Genomic DNA, 16,235 nt, shown 5'->3' on the forward strand with positions numbered 1-16,235 from the left:
ATACGCTCTACTACACGCTACTACACTCTACTACAGGGAAATTCGCTTTACTACAGAGAAATACGCTCTACTACAGAGAAATACATTCTACTACGCTCTACTACAGGCTACTACACTCTACTACAGAGAAATACGCTTTACTACAGAGAAATACATTCTACTACGCTGTACTACACGCTACTACGCTCTACTACACGCTACTACACTCTACTACAGAGAAATACGCTTTACTATAGAGAAATACATTCTACTACGCTCTACTACGCTCTACTACACGCTACTACACTCTACTACACGCTACTACACTCTACTACAGAGAAATACGCTTTACTACAGAGAAATACATTCTACTACGCTCTACTACACGCTACTACGCTCTACTACACGCTACTACACTCTACTACAGAGAAATACGCTTTACTAAAGAGAAATACATTCTACTACGCTCTACTACACGCTACTACACTCTACTACAGGCTACTACACTCTACTACAGAGAAATACGCTTTACTACAGAGAAATACATTCTACTACGCTCGACTACAGGCTACTACACTTGTGCTTTATGGAGAATAGCACATCATTATCTCCACAAGGCTTGGGAACGTACATAGGTCTAACACATGTTGAATACTATATCTCCTTTATATTCAGGAAGTAATACGTGGACGACTTACCGAAAGGTTCGTCTCGCCGTCCGATATGTAAAGAGACAACAAGCCTGGGATCAAGGTTGGTGTGTTAGAAGGACAAGTAACTGCGAGGATAGCGCTGCGGTATGAACCATATTGTATCAGCGTAAACAACTAAACAATTAAGCAATTAAACAACATTGTTTAATTGCTTAATTTAGCGTATTAAATTATTAACATTTTAGAACAAACTGAAAATTGTAAGGATTTTCAAAAAAACAGCGCAGCAAAATATTGAAAAAATATTCTTCACTGGGCCTACACTGGTTAATGAAACAAATGTCCTTAACTTAGATTTACACAAATATTTATAAAAAAATCTTACTTTTTTCTAGGAAGTATATACCAGGTCTTATTTTACACAATAAAACAATATGAAAATATAGCGTTAATCTACACAAGGAAAAAATAATTTAAAAAAAGGCCTATTTTATTTATTTTTCTCGTGAATTTCAGTTGGTTTCCACAACAGAAAAACTGAATTCTGCAAAGTAAAACTTACTGATTGTGAAATTTTCTAAATTAGAGAATGATGAACAACTTGGCATGCATATAGTGGCATTCAATAGAAATGTGAACACAAGGATTGTACGAATAACTTTAAACAGCATTCTACTAGTACCGGACTTCTCTTCGATTCCAAACATCCAGTACCAGATCCCTCATTTAACAATAACGGTTAACTTCGTTTTTTTCAACCAAATCAACCAAGCAAGAAAATTATTTTGCAGTCAGAGGAGATTGTGATTTAAAACTTAATCGACTAGTACGTATTCTTCCGTTGTAGATTCGGGTTTCGGATGTTTTTTCTTCTTTTTATGTTTTTTGTGTCTCCTCCGCGGAGTTTCAATTTGTATAGTTTGGTGTTCTCTCGTTCCATCGATTAAGTCGTCAGTAGTACGGTTAGGATTAAAACCTTCGTCAAAAACAAATATCGGGTATTCCGTTTTCTGCATCGGCGGATTTAAAACCTGGAAATAAAGTTGAGAAATTGCAGCTATACTAGTCAGCGAACCCGTGGATAAATCCAGGGGTTCGCCGGTCCTTTATTTACAACATTTCGTGTGTGTCGCTACGATTTTGTGTCACAGACACAGACTTACAATTTTGTGGTGGTGTCACTCAGTAACACTTTTATAGCGAAACAGATGTATGTTTATACTGCTCCGATACTATCTGCAACACATAGGGAAGGGTATTTTTTGACCTTGTGGATGGTCCACTTTGCTAATTTTATCGCAAAAACGGAATACATTATGTTGCATAAAGGCATTACATTTTCAAATGAGATTAACACCAAAAACACACAAAAATAAAAAAATAAATGAATAAACAAAAAAATACAAGCGTCGGGGAAACATTGCCAAACAAACAGTGGCTTAAAAAAAATTTCTTACGCTTTGACAATATTTAAAAAAAAGTGGTCGTTAGTCCGGGAAAAACTCACAGTAATTAACACGTTACTGCAAAGTCGATAAACTATATCACATTTGTTATTTGTAGCTTGAAGATCTCGTGCGTGGTTTGTTTTGGCCGATATATATGACAATGGCTATTATTATAGACAAAAACAACAACACTCACATCTACAGCTTGTCTACAGAAACTTTCAAAATCTTCTTTATATCTACAATAAAAACCGATAGCACAAGACGGATCCATCTGGCTAAAAGCCATCTTCTTTGGATATTGACAATGAAAACTCTAAATAAAGCGGACAAGAAATTGCATTGCTTCTACGTGCAGAAACTTAAATACACCATTTTGCATAGCATGGGGATAAGACTGGCATCAGCCTAGATAGACAGACGGACAAACGGACGATCAGATGTTTACTTACATCTACAGGAAAATCTTCCACACTCATGTCCACAGTTTCTTGCAAATAATGAGGATCGAGGTTGATTAATTTTTGATCTAAACCAAACAAACACCATGTTTTGAATATAATACCTACAGTTAGAGGAACAAGGGAGGGTAGGGAGGCATGGCTTGTGAGTCGCGGCAAAAGTTAAGTGAACACCCTAAGGCCTACCAGGAATTTACGAGATAGAGATTTATTTCTTAACTGATCGGGAGCGGGTTTGTCTTTCTATGAACAAGCCTAGGAGAGAAAAAACTACAATATTTTTTACGTACGCTGCGTTTCAGGTTCACACTACAAAAATCATGAAGCAAGCATGCAGCAAGAGCAAAAAAAAAGCAACAAATGATATTATATTTGATGTATTTGCTTCAACGTTCATACTTTACAGCTACTTTACTTGCTTCATGAGTGTTTACAAAATGCTTGCGTCTGCTTTCACTTCTGCATCGGCTTGTAACCCAGGCAAAAGACAGCACTGAAAATTGACGTTTGACCAGGAAATGTGCTAACACAGCATAATTTTAACTTTTTGCTATCTGTCAACATGGTAGATCTTATAATAAGGAATAGTAAAATAGAAAACTATTCCATTTTTTGGAATCGCTAATATCGGTAAACCGTTTCTCAGCATTTAATGCATTATATGCTAGAAAAATCGGTACGGTTTACACCCCCCTCCGCCACAAACCTCCCCTTCCTTCACCCCTCCTAGAATTCTGATCCAGTTAAATAACCAGTTTTTAGGAATCTTGTTGCAGTTTTACTCTCAAACAATGTTGTCACCTTAAAAACAGATGGGAAAAATAATCTCACCTTGAAAACCAACAAAATATAATGAATGTTTTGGTCGTCCACCAATGATACCAACACAATGGTCTAATGTTAATAACGTCTAAAAAAAAATAACTTTCGTATTTACTCTCCACCTCAGGTGTTATGCTCGCAAAAAATCAACTCATATGAGGCGCCAGTGTTTGTTAATAACAGCTGCAGTTAAAAATCGTTTCTGCAAGTTATAGCTTAGAAATGCTGGTACTGTGGGCGTACCCAGCAATTTTTAGAATTCCTTGACAACATTTTTGAAAAGTTCCTGAATAATTTTGCATTTTTCAAGTGCAGTATTAACAAAAAACTTTCTACAAACTTTAAAAGTTCTTACGATAATGTTGAAATAACTGAAAACAAGATGAATAACAAGTGCCTTAGATAAAAACATTTAACGACAAAGAAACATTCCAAAAATTTATAGGATTAAAAATGTGCTCTCCACTTTCTTGCTTCATAGTGCTGTAAAAATTTATTCGATTTTTAAAATTTGAGCTGTCACAGTTGTCTCAGGAAAAGACCTAACATGATTTTTGTTCGGTGCTGAAGGGTTGCCTAATTCATCCCCTTTCTTCGGCAATGGAAAGGCAGTATCGTGTTAACCTACTTCTCAGGAGTCACGGCGCTCCATCTGTGGGGACTGTTCTCGGCCGATTTTTGATCGCATATCTATGTTTCTCGAGCTACAAGGTTAATAGAATGTTCACTGCCTGGTGCAATAACCATTCCATTAACAAAGTAAAGAACAATGAAACGAAGGCCGTGCACCATTAAAGCTTTCTTGGCTGCAGTGTGTACTACCTGGTCATACGCACTAAAATTTTTCTGGCCACGACACCTTTTTTTATCAGATTGAAAGTTAGGGCAAGTTAACTTCCAAGCTTTTGCAGAAGGAATTTTTTTTGAACGACCAGTAAAAATTACGAAAACGCTACCATCTTTATTTTAATGGTAATTGAGCATATTGAGAGTTGACGTTCAAATGCTGGAATCTACCACCATGAACACTTTAATAAAAATAACCTTAAAACTCAACAGCAGTAATGTGAAGACAGAATAAAAAACACTAGAAACATTAAAAAAAACTAAACAAGAAGGATGTAAAAAATATTAAAAAAACAACATCCTCACCTGTAAACACGGGATATATATCGGGTTCAAACCTTCGCTTCCCAGACGTACAGGTACAAGTATAAGAACAGATCTCCAAGATTTATCCTGATATGTTGGTTCATAACAGTTTTTAAAATTTCTGCATAGTCTTGCTACGTCTTCTTTGTATACTGTAAACAAAATATGGATATGTAAACAAACGAAAACAAGAAATAAATAAACAAACCAAACAGAAATACTGTATAATCCCTTATAAGTTGAATTCCCGATAACTGGAATTCCTGATAAGTTGAATTCCTGATAAGTTGAATTCCTGATAACTCGAATTCCCAATAAGTTAAATTTCTGATAACTCGAATTCCGGAAAAGTCGAATTCCTGATAAGTTGAATTCCTACTAAGTTGAATTCCCGATAACTCTAATTTCCGATAACGTGAAGCCACAATAAGTTGAAATCCTGATAAGTCAAATCCCTGAGAGCTCGAATCCCTGATAACTCGAATTTCCAATAACTTAGTTTTTAAATTCCCCCTAAACCTTTACTAACACTACCTTAATGTTTATATTGTTTCTAACCGTGGGTTTAATTAGAAAACACTTACTCGTGCAGTCTTGAGCAACATACACACATAACGTTTCCAAGCCAGGGTGTGGTGTAGTATTTACAGCAACTCTAAATCATAACAAAGGTTATGAATTCTATGTTTATTGAGGCACATTGGAACATACATTGGAACATACATGTGTGTATGGAGGAAATCCATAGTACACACGCCATAGCGCTGTCTTTGTGTCTCAAAAGTTAAAGGCTTAACCATTCCCTATAAAGTCAATTGTCTTGTTGGTTAGGTGGAGGCTTATTAATACGATGGCTATTTCCCTTGTAGCTGAAACAATTTAGAACTGTCTTTTTTTCTAGCAACAAACTTGGTGTTTTTAAAAGGAAGGAGACAGTTGTAATTATAACTAAGAAATCATTGTATTTACAAAGTTTTTGAAAAATAACTTAGCATGCATGTAGCAAGAAGTACATGTCAGTTATTATAGGTATACAGAATTAGAATTTGGATAGTGTGAAGGAAACCAATATAGGATATAGGAAAATTTTTATGCTATTTAGGAGATTTTAGAAGATTAATATTTCATTTTTCCCCCTCCCCCTCTCCCCCTAAAAAACTGGAACAAAATGGAAAAAAATTGGCATTTTTCCTGGATAATATAAGTAAACTTACCCCAATGCATATGCTACAGAGTTAGGTCCATACCAGTCGCCTGCCTTTTTTCCGCAAGCTTCTGCAATACGAACTAACTCATGCAGTGAAAATGGACTGTAATCGCTATCTTCATCATTAAAGAATCGAACAATCTAAGAAGTTAAAAATTTTAAATATTTTTCAAATAAAAAAAAAATCAATAAAAAAAATCAATAAAAATAAAATGAAGTTATGTACCATTCTGTATATAAAATTTTTTTCAGTAGCTCTTTGTGACGTTCGCCATCCTAATAAAAAAATATGATATCAAATATTGAAAACCAGTTATAATTACTAAGAAATAAATTCACACTTTTTAAAACAAATGGAATTTTGAGTAATCAATTAGAAATCAGTCTTTCAATTGGTCGAAAAACAACAGAAATGTACTTTTGTTTTCTTTTTCTAAAGATTCTACTTTCGCAAAATATTTCAAGAGTTCCGTGAAGTTTCGATCTGTTCACAAGTTTGTGCTTTTAAAAATTCCTTTCCACAATTTTTGGGTCATTTCAAAAAGTGTGTGCTTATAGGGATTCTAAAAAGCTTTAGTTACACATAACCTTTGCTACTTTTACGGTGGTGTGAAGTTTCACTTTGCCTAGCACATGCAACCTCTTGTAGACAATGTATTGTCATAAATAGAAATACTGGGATACCTTCCTTAAGCATGTGTATTAAAATAGCATTCGCCAGTAACATTTGTCCAGTTCGTAACATACAACCCCAACCTCCATCAGAAGTAATATTTGAGTTTGCTAACTGAGAAAAATGTTTACGATAAGTTAACCATATTAAAGATGAAAAGTCTTCAAAGAATTGATCTAAACTTAAGATTTTATGTCTGTCTTGAATTTCTCTATCATCCGATGCCAGTTCTGAAAATACAAAAAAACTGTAGTTGAAAACAGTAGAATTTAAAACAGGCTGCAGTTACCACAATGCAAAATCATTTTTCTTCTGAATACGTATCTCTACACATATTTTTTTATTCCTCGTACGTTTATGTATAATAATATTATGAAAACTGTGAGTATCAGCTAGTTTTCTATACTAATATATTAATAAGAAGATGTGTTAATTTTCCTTTGATACAGTCAAAATACAAAATATTGTTTTATTTGTTAACTGCCTCGATGTTATGACACAACGTCAACAAACTTAGACTAACGTCAATTCATAAAATCTTATATAATAATAAGCCAGTTCCGTGTCTCTGTGACAGGCAAAGTTGATATGCTTATTTTTCTTTGATGTCGCCGAAAAATGTTAAATTTTCTGATGTTATGGTGCGACGTCAATAATACTACTTTAACGTCAATATCTTTTATTAAATTAATGAAGCCATTACAGTGCACCTAAAACTTTAAGGCAAAATAACTTGGAAACGAGGTGTTGACGTCAATGACTTTTCACCGCGTGGGTAACTAGGGACCACCTAGGACCAATTTGGGTAATATTCCCAAACCTGGGTCCCCAACTCCATTTTGGAATGGATGGGTTAATGACGTCATCAAAAAACATTCAAACCATAACATCTCTGCAACCGTTTATCAAAAGTACATGATCCTATACATTTTCTTCATCAGCGTTTTAAAATCTATAGGATAAAGGCAACAGGTATACAAACTTCTTAAAAAAATTTAAGGTTTCGACGGGCCATTGCTGACGTCAGCAAAACTTTTATACCCTTATATCTCATTAACCGGTCATCAAAAGCGCATGATCATATACATTTTCCTGATCAGCATTTTAAGCTCTACACAATAGAGCCAACGTGAAAACAAGGTTCTAAATTATTTTTTTTATAGATGGGTTGTTAACGTCAACAAAATTTAAATGTCGGTTCTTTTTCGTTTTTAATCTGCAAAAGTGGATTTTTCCATGGGCTTTATTGACTAGTAAGTTTAGTAAAGCCATTGTATTGCACTTTTAAGTTTGAGGCCAAATATCTTAGAAATAGCTGGGTGAAAATACCTGATTTTATCTCCTGTGTGGGTAACTAGAGATTGGCTGAGATCAAAATAAGACCTAAGCTGGGTTTAAACCATCCGTTTCAGAACAGATATCTCCCTAACTGTTCGTTGAAGGAATATGATCCGATATATTAATTTTAACAGAGTTTTAAACTCTTAGCAATACAATCAACAGGTTAAAAAACTTATTTATGCAGTGCTAACAGCATCAACATTTCTGAAAACTCATATATTTGCCATTGTTCTTCTGGCTTAATGACTAGTACACAATATGCGAAATGTAGTCTGTGCAGTATTACTTTACAATTCACATAAATAAGATATTAGGTTGTCATATGATGCATTTTTAAGAAAAAAATAATGTACTTTAGCGTACACCAGAGAACTCAGGCATTCTACTGAAATGACTGACATACATTTAATTGGTTTTAAACCATGCTTTTTGATATTTTGATTTTATTTATGTGGTTTCAATGTGAAATGAAATAAAAAAATAATCCCTTTAATGTGATTGGAATTTTAAAAATTTTGAGTGTAGTGTAAATTTATGTCAAAATATTGTCTTAAAGTTTGTTTACCTAAATTTTTTATGTGGTAGCAACGGCCCAAAAACCAGATTGGCAACTCTTCTTTGAAAGTAGGTTTGTACTGAACATTGAAACCTAAATAAAATAAAAGTGCAAACAACAATTTGATAAAACAATAAACCTGCAAAATTAAAAAAGAAGTATATAGTATAAAGTATATAGTAAAGTATACAAATGCTGACATGCCAACTAGTGTCCATAACTTGTAATCACCTAACTATGAGATGTCAAGAAAAAGGTTGATATGGATGATTGTTACCTGTCTGAAATTGTGCAAGTGGGCAAATGGGTTTTTAGGCATTCTGATTGGCTTATTACTCTTGACAATGGACCAATATGAAGCATTATTGCCGTCATCAAGAAAAATGGTAGCTTAAAATGTAAACAAGCACAAAAAACTAATTTCAAGAAGCATTAGAAATGATTATATATCTAACTCCTGCAATGCATTAAAGCCTAGTTCCAGCCAACGTATTTATTACTAAACATTTTTTTACTAATCTCATAAATGAGTTTATTTTCATTTAATGCAGTGAGATTATGTGTTTACTCTGAACTTAATGTTTGAATGAAAGTTAAGATTTATGACTTATAAGTATGGATGTGGACAGCGAGAAAATTTGAACTTTACCAAAAGCTAATTTTTTTAAAAAAATAAACACCCCCTACTTTTCTCTTTCGTGATTTTTACCTTATATCCATTGCCAGCTTTATCATAGAGTTAGGGGCAGAGTCTCACCAGCTCAGACAGTGCTTTCTCTGCTACTATTCCTACTTTAGATTTCATCACGTATCATTATTTTCGTTTTTCGTCACTGTTGTTGTTCATTTACTAGTGCAATGCTCCCATGAAAGACACTCTCACTTTAAGCATTTGCGATAAAAACAAAGATTTCTTTGTTGCTGAATAAATTCCTGTTAAACACATGATTTTAATATCAAAGCTTTTTGATAATGAATACATGCATAAACATATGTTTATTGCAGGTAAAACCATCCATGCCTTTATTTTTAGTATTCCCACCTATAAGTTTAACTTTAAAACTTGGTGGGAACTAGGCATTTTCAATAAAAACATTTTCATAGGATAGAAACAACAATGTCAAGTTTAACTGGTAAAATAACCAGGGTTAGCAACATTCTGTTTGGATGCTTTTTTGACATCTAGTTAACTAAGCTGCATTGTTAATAAAAAACGATTATCTGATATCCAACAAAATTCTAAATACATGACAACAATTTTAAAACAAATGCGTCCCCCAATTTTCAGATTGATTACTTTAGGAAAACAATTTGTTTTAAAATTTGTTTCGGAATTTAAATTAAGGGCTAAATAACTTGGAAATGGGTGGCAATAACAATGAAGTAACTCAGTTAAAAACATTTCGGGCTTTAGGAACCATGTCCTTTAGGAATCATTAAAACGGGATTGCAGAAAGTGATAACCTTACTGTAGATTGGTTAAACTATCAAACCAGGATTGAAAGTGAAGTACTTGGCTCAGCAGCTAGAAGAGTAGATAGGAGGACAGGCAGATCAAAGGTCTTTCTGTTTGAAACTTATTGGTAGGTGCATTACTGCAAAGCTAGCTATATGCAACTATCTTGTTTTGTTAACTTTTGAGTTATTTGTGAATTTTTTAAATTATAAGGGAGACAACATGTACAATGGGAAAGCCTATCTGTCTTTCATCCCTAGTGGGTGTGTTGTGTGTTTTGTGATTCATCACAATGCATCAGTTAGGCTGAACCTATGTACAAACCAGGGATCCAGTGCATCAGATCCAGTCATTCGTCCAGGCATCAATCGAATACCCGAACTAGGGATTTTTGAGGTTTTCGCTCTTGGTTGGCGCGTCTCCTAATCAGAGATAGTTTTTAGCTTTAGTTGGGATCAGCTAAAGTATATTTGTGGATTTAACCATACCAAATTAGATGTTTTACGGTCAGATTGGCTGGAACTGTTCTTCACTTTGGTTGACATCCAGGCTACTTGTGAAGTAATCAACCAAAGCATTAAGCTTAACAAACGTTATAAGGCACGGAAAATGTTGTTTTGTCAGTTACTTTAGGTTTATCAATTGTAACCAATACTGGCTGTGCATTCCAAATTCGAAAACTAGAACACATTTATGACAGTCAAGCTTGGTTTGGGCCGGTGTACCGTAGCACCAAATGTTTTTCTTTTAGTTCAGAACTCTCCCATTTGGTCCTATTCAAAAGTACATTACAGATGGTGTGGATCAGTCACTAGACGGCTGCTGCTTTTTAGTATGCTGTGATGATGACGGGAAAATGTTATGGGAAACTGCTCGATCATATGGAATGGAGCCACCACAGACAATAATTTTTGTGTTTGGGACAACGTTGATTGAGGAAGCAAGACAGGTCCCCGGATTTGAAGCAGTGCCAGTGCCTGTGATAAACATTTTGATGGAGTATGGGAACAACTACCTAGTATATACAAATGCATTATTTCTTTTGCTTAATTTCTATATAACTAGGTCTTTCGATCATACTAATCAGCTAATTGCCATACAATTTTTATTAAAACACCAAGTTCTAATTCAATTTTAAAGTTGTGTATATACATTTAACTAATTTATGACAAAGTTTTTTTAGAAAAACATTAGGAAAAACAATAAGAATTTTTTTGTAATTAGGCAATTGTATTTTTTTAAGGGTTCGGTGGAATCAAAATATGGGAATACTGGTAGTGTCACAAGTTTTGATCAAAATCTTGGTAATGACGCAATTTATGATCAAAATATCTCTGTAAGTTATGTTTTTTTAAAGCAAAGTGGACTAGCAACTACTCATTAATATTGCACAACCATGTACATCATATCTTCTAGTAAGTCACCTCACATTAATTTTGTTATAATTGTTACTTTTTTCTTAGACTCCTGAAGCACCTGAAATCTTTTCAAATCCTCTCATCAATAACCAGACAGAAGATGCTTCTGTAAGCATTTTTATAAGTAAAGCATAAAGAAATTTATTCAGACCTAGCACAAAATTGAGTAAAGTTCTACAAAGAAAAAATATGTGACAATGTGTCAATTTTACGTAGGGATTTAATTTAGTGAATTGGTTGTTGGCAATGCAATTTGCTTTTATATTTTGATAGCTGTCTGTGAGACAAGATAATAATGTAAAGACATCAACCCCACATAGCAAGGTATACTTTGTGTATTTTTTTTAATTTTAAAAAAATTAAGAAAATTTAGTGTTTATAGAAATATAATAAATGGTGGGATAATAGAAATTGTCTTGTAATTTTGGAAGATTCAAAAGGATAACAAAAAACAGTGCTGGCTTCATTCTGCAAAGATATTAGCAAAACAACCTAATCCAGAGTTATTTTACGATGAAAATGCATCTGCTCCAAAAGGTCTAACAGAAAGTTGTGTATTTTTGGTAGATTTATCACCAACCCATATATGTGATGTTTGGCTGATGATAAAGGTGTCTATAAATATGAAGGGTCACCAACAACAGCTTTTTATTTCAACAATGGAGAATGTATCATATGTCACAGACTTGGTGACAAATGGGTCATTAAGAGACCTGTTGGCAAAAAATATATTGATGAGTCAGTTGGGGATCAGTGTGTTTTTATAATATATCGAACATATCGTCAACACATAGTTGAAACCAATTATACAAATGTGATATGTTGTGTGAAATCCTTTTAATCGAATGAGTTTTTGAGATATTGTTTGTATATCAATGAATGGAGTGAAAAAGATGGAACTGCTTTCCAAAGAGCTTGTCATGGTAACGCTAGAACATTAAATGTTTTGTACTGCATGCCATGAAAGAATTTGTAAAAATTGGTGAGAAACCAAGAGATGTACAGTATTATGAAAAGGCTTGTTAACATCGTGGTTTGTGTTTATTTTATGTTACCCACAAACCACGATGGCCCATGATGCGTATTTTTTTAACAATCGTGGACCTCATGATCATGTTTCGTGGACTACACAAACAAAAATTAAACATTACACAGTAAATCAATTAAATCAAAAACCAACGGCCAAAAAAATAAATTAACACTTGTTGTCTTAATTTGTTCTCATAAGCTAGCTAAATAATAGATTTTAATCATTCGTGAATCAAAACGCGATTAAAAAACATTTCTATCACCGCTTTTCGTTTATAAACTTTTATAATGCGATCTAAAAAACATTTCTATTGCTGCTTCTCGTTCTTAAACTTTAAAATGCATTCTAAAAAACATTTCTATTGTCGTTCTTCTTTCTTAAACTTTTAAAACGCGATGTAAAAGCATTTCTATCGCCGCTATTCGTTTTAAACTTTTAAAATGCGATCTAAAAAAACATTTCTATCGCCGCTTTTTGTTTTTAAACTTTTAAAATGCTATCTAAGAAAATACTTCCAACGCCGCTTTTCGTTTTTAAAATTTTAAAATGCAATCTAAAAAAGCATTTCTATCACCGCAGAAAAAAAATTCAACTTTTCTAGACAAATGACATTTCGTAAAAATACAATATTTATCTGTTGAGAATGAAATCTGTTGAGAATGAAATACGGATGTGCTATGATAAATATTCACCTATATGTATACACACCATCCGGATAAATTATCTGAGTTCATCACTAACATATTGCCGCACATAGTGTAGTGGGTTCGTCTGCGGCTCCTAGTTCTGGGGACCGCGGATCAAATCCCACTCACTGCTTGGCAGTACGTAAGTCATGAACAAAGTAGTTCTTCTTCAATGTAATAGAAGATATGTTTTGAAAACCAGGCAATGTTGGTCGCAAAGCAAATTTTACACAAAGAAAAAGATTATCTACCACTCTGATTATTGTTCAACAAAGAGTAGAAGAAGAAGAAAGTAACGGAAGTGGGATAACATCTCTAATTGTCAGGCGGGGAAAAGGTTAAGAATTCACTTGCCAACAGAAAAAGGAAACCAACCTTTGGAGAATTGATCCTAAGCATAAGAAGTCAAAACCAATGGTCTTGCGCCTTAAATTGCAACACAAGCTGGTAACAAGGTAAGTTTTAAAATATTACTTTAAAGAAAGTAATTTTCGAGAGAGGAAATTATTACAATATTTTTTATGTTTACAAATATTTTTGGGAATCTGATCAAAAATAAATTATTTTTCATAATATTTCCAGAATTAGGCCTTAATGTCATTTGTTAGTCTAAAAGCTAAAAAGCATGATTTTGAAAAAAAGCGCAAGAACCTAAGAACAACACAGCAATTAGGTTAATTATTTTTTTATTATCTTCATTTAAGGTGTGCGTCTGCAACTGTGTTACACCAATCGATAAAAACGAAAGAGTGATTGTGAAATCACATGGTGTAATCTCATACACAGACAAGCAGGGAAGGCTTCAAAAGCGTGAAGGGCTGGTTTATCTTCACTTTTTGGAAGATTGTTTAAAAGAGTACTTTGCAGAATTTGAGTACTAAAACATCGAGGTTCCTGTTGACACTAACAAATTATTGGAAGCTGACGAAAAACGTTTTTTGAAATTGCTTGGCGTAGTGATATAATGACCTTAATTTCTAGTTTGCTTTGTTCTTACTTCACTTTGAGCCTCGATTCAAACAAAGATCAAATATAAATCGTTGTAGCAGGTTATTTTTATATTTTTGAAAATTTGGTTAGTATTTCAAATATTTTATCGACTTTCTGTCGAATGTTTTTTTAAAAGCATCAAAGAAAATAAGTCAGGAAGTGTCTATTGAAGTTTCCATTTTCTTTTTTGTTGATATTATATTATTAGTAGTATATATATGATATATAAAAAGTTGTAGATTATAATATTGAAAATATCTCCTATAAAAATATTTTAACTGGTTTTGTCATCTGAAATTCAAGGCTATAATGAAAGTCACAGGAAAAACACAGCAGAGAAAAGCTGAAAAGAGTCAGGGACCCGAGCTACAATTGCCTAGGGTAGTCAAAAAAATAGTCTAAAGGGTCGTTCCCGTTTGACTGCATTTTCCGCTATAGCGTCGAAAGCTAATTTTTTTTTAGCGTGTGTGCACTTAGGCAAAATTAGAGATTTTGTTTCATAAGCTTTTTGCGCTAAACACGTTTTTTGTATACTGAGTTGCTAAGGGCTGAGGCTGAGATTTGGCTCAAAAACTAAGCAACCACTAAGCAACCGGTCATGCTGAAAATTTGGAAAGTTAAGCAATTCAGGCCTAAATCTGGGTAATCTAACGAAAACCTGCAGTTTCTAAAAAAGCCTGGGACGTTTTCAACTTCGAGAATAATAAACCAGCTATGGCCCTCCTGAACAAGCTAGCCAGTAGGAGACGTGGGTCTCCTACTGGCTAGCTTGATGATATTTCCTACCACTAGGAAATCGGAAGAGTAAGGCGGGGAAAATTACAGCACTTTTTGATTGGTTACTTCTATGGGGAAACCTTTTCCTCTTTGATTTTTGAGCGAATGGTTTCACTCACCCAAACAAACATACAGCGCTAGGTTTGTGCTAATTGGTTGATTTGATTAGTAGTAAGTTGGCAGTTGGCTGGTTCTAGATAGGTGATTCTGGCTGGTTCTGGATGATTCTGGCTGGTTTTGGGTGATTCTGGGTGAGTCCGGTGTTTAGCAATGCCTAGTTTACAAAGCAAAAATCTTCATCAGAAATTATAAAAAGTCTCAAACAGTTGGTTTAGAATCTACTAGTTCATTTAAAGAAATTAACCTTGTGCAAATTATTGTGACATTTGTCTAAGCGAGAAAGGAATGTCTAAAAATAATTTCATGTATAATAAATTTATCACTTTCCATTTTTTTTATTACTTTAGGAAAACAATTTGTTTTAAAATTTGTTTCGGAATTTAAATTAAAGGCTAAATAACTTGGAAATGGGTGGCAATAACTGACGCCATCTCCTGTGTGGGTTACAAGGGACAACACTTTTTACGGCGTATGCGGCTTATCGGCACCCTCGTGTTACTGAAAATAGTAGCACTCTTATAGACTTAATACTTTCTAACAGTTCTTGTATTTATAAAACTGGTGTCATGGATTTAGGCATCAGTGATCACAATTTAGTTTATGTGATCAGAAAATTCAAAAGGCCAAAATTTGAACCTAAAACATGCAAGGTTCGTAGCTACAAGAACTTCAGTGAAGAGGCTTTTCTGAAGGACCTCAGGAATTTAGACTGGTCATATTTTAATAATTATGATGACCTTGATAAAGCATGTGAGAAACTGAATAAAAATGTTAAAACAGTGGCTGACAAACATGCCCCTTTCAAAACACATAGATTTTCTGGCCGTGTTGAGGCATGGGTCACTGATGAATTAATAATAGCCATCAAAGAAAGAGACTTCTTGAAACGGAAAGCATCAAAAACAAAATCCATCATAGACTGGGAAGCTTTCAAACAAAAAAGGAACCAGGTAATAGGTCTCAAAAATGGACTCAAAAATGAGTACTATAATGACGTTTTGCAGGACTTTGATATAGGTAAGTAAATAGGATTATGAAGAAGAAAGTTGTGTGCCAACAGTTGATGAATTAGAGCCCCTGGGGGGGGAAATAAATCTGAATTCTACCCTTCCATCATTGCTGACCTCATTGATCAAGATGAGCTAACAGGTCAGACTGACATAGCTATAGAGCTAGCTTGCTGTTTTCTAAATTTGATAGTTTAAAAAAGATTCTCACCATATTTTACATTGTTCCAAGCTGATAAAAATTTCTTTTTTATTTTCTCCTTGTCGAAAAAGTCATCTTCTGACTCCTCTTCACTCTCTGATTCTGAATTTGTTCTTAACTTTATAATCTGAGATCGTCTAAATTGCTTTGAGGATTTCGACTGCTCCGCCATGTTCTTCTACATCAAAATATTGGAAACCCGGGGCTGCGATGCATTCAGATACGTGCTCGTCATCCCAGTTGTATCCGAACTTGCT

At 34.0% G+C, this 16,235-nt stretch overlaps 1 protein-coding gene across 1 annotated transcript; it reads right to left on the bottom strand.

The window, feature by feature from the left end:
• Positions 1–855: 855 nt before the first annotated feature.
• Positions 856–16,192, bottom strand: LOC130629582 (cysteine protease atg4da-like). Its single transcript, XM_057442836.1, has 11 exons — positions 15,988–16,192; positions 8,302–8,385; positions 6,407–6,625; positions 5,949–5,998; positions 5,730–5,863; positions 5,100–5,170; positions 4,516–4,667; positions 3,373–3,451; positions 2,533–2,609; positions 2,277–2,396; positions 856–1,663 (listed from the first exon to the last, which is right to left on the bottom strand). Exons 1-11 carry the CDS (start codon positions 16,148–16,150, stop codon positions 1,448–1,450), a joined length of 1,365 nt encoding a protein of 454 aa, XP_057298819.1. The 5' UTR covers positions 16,151–16,192; the 3' UTR covers positions 856–1,447.
• Positions 16,193–16,235: the final 43 nt, after the last annotated feature.

Source organism: Hydractinia symbiolongicarpus, chromosome 2, assembly GCF_029227915.1.
Source record: "Hydractinia symbiolongicarpus strain clone_291-10 chromosome 2, HSymV2.1, whole genome shotgun sequence".
Classification (NCBI taxonomy): domain Eukaryota; kingdom Metazoa; phylum Cnidaria; class Hydrozoa; order Anthoathecata; family Hydractiniidae; genus Hydractinia; species Hydractinia symbiolongicarpus.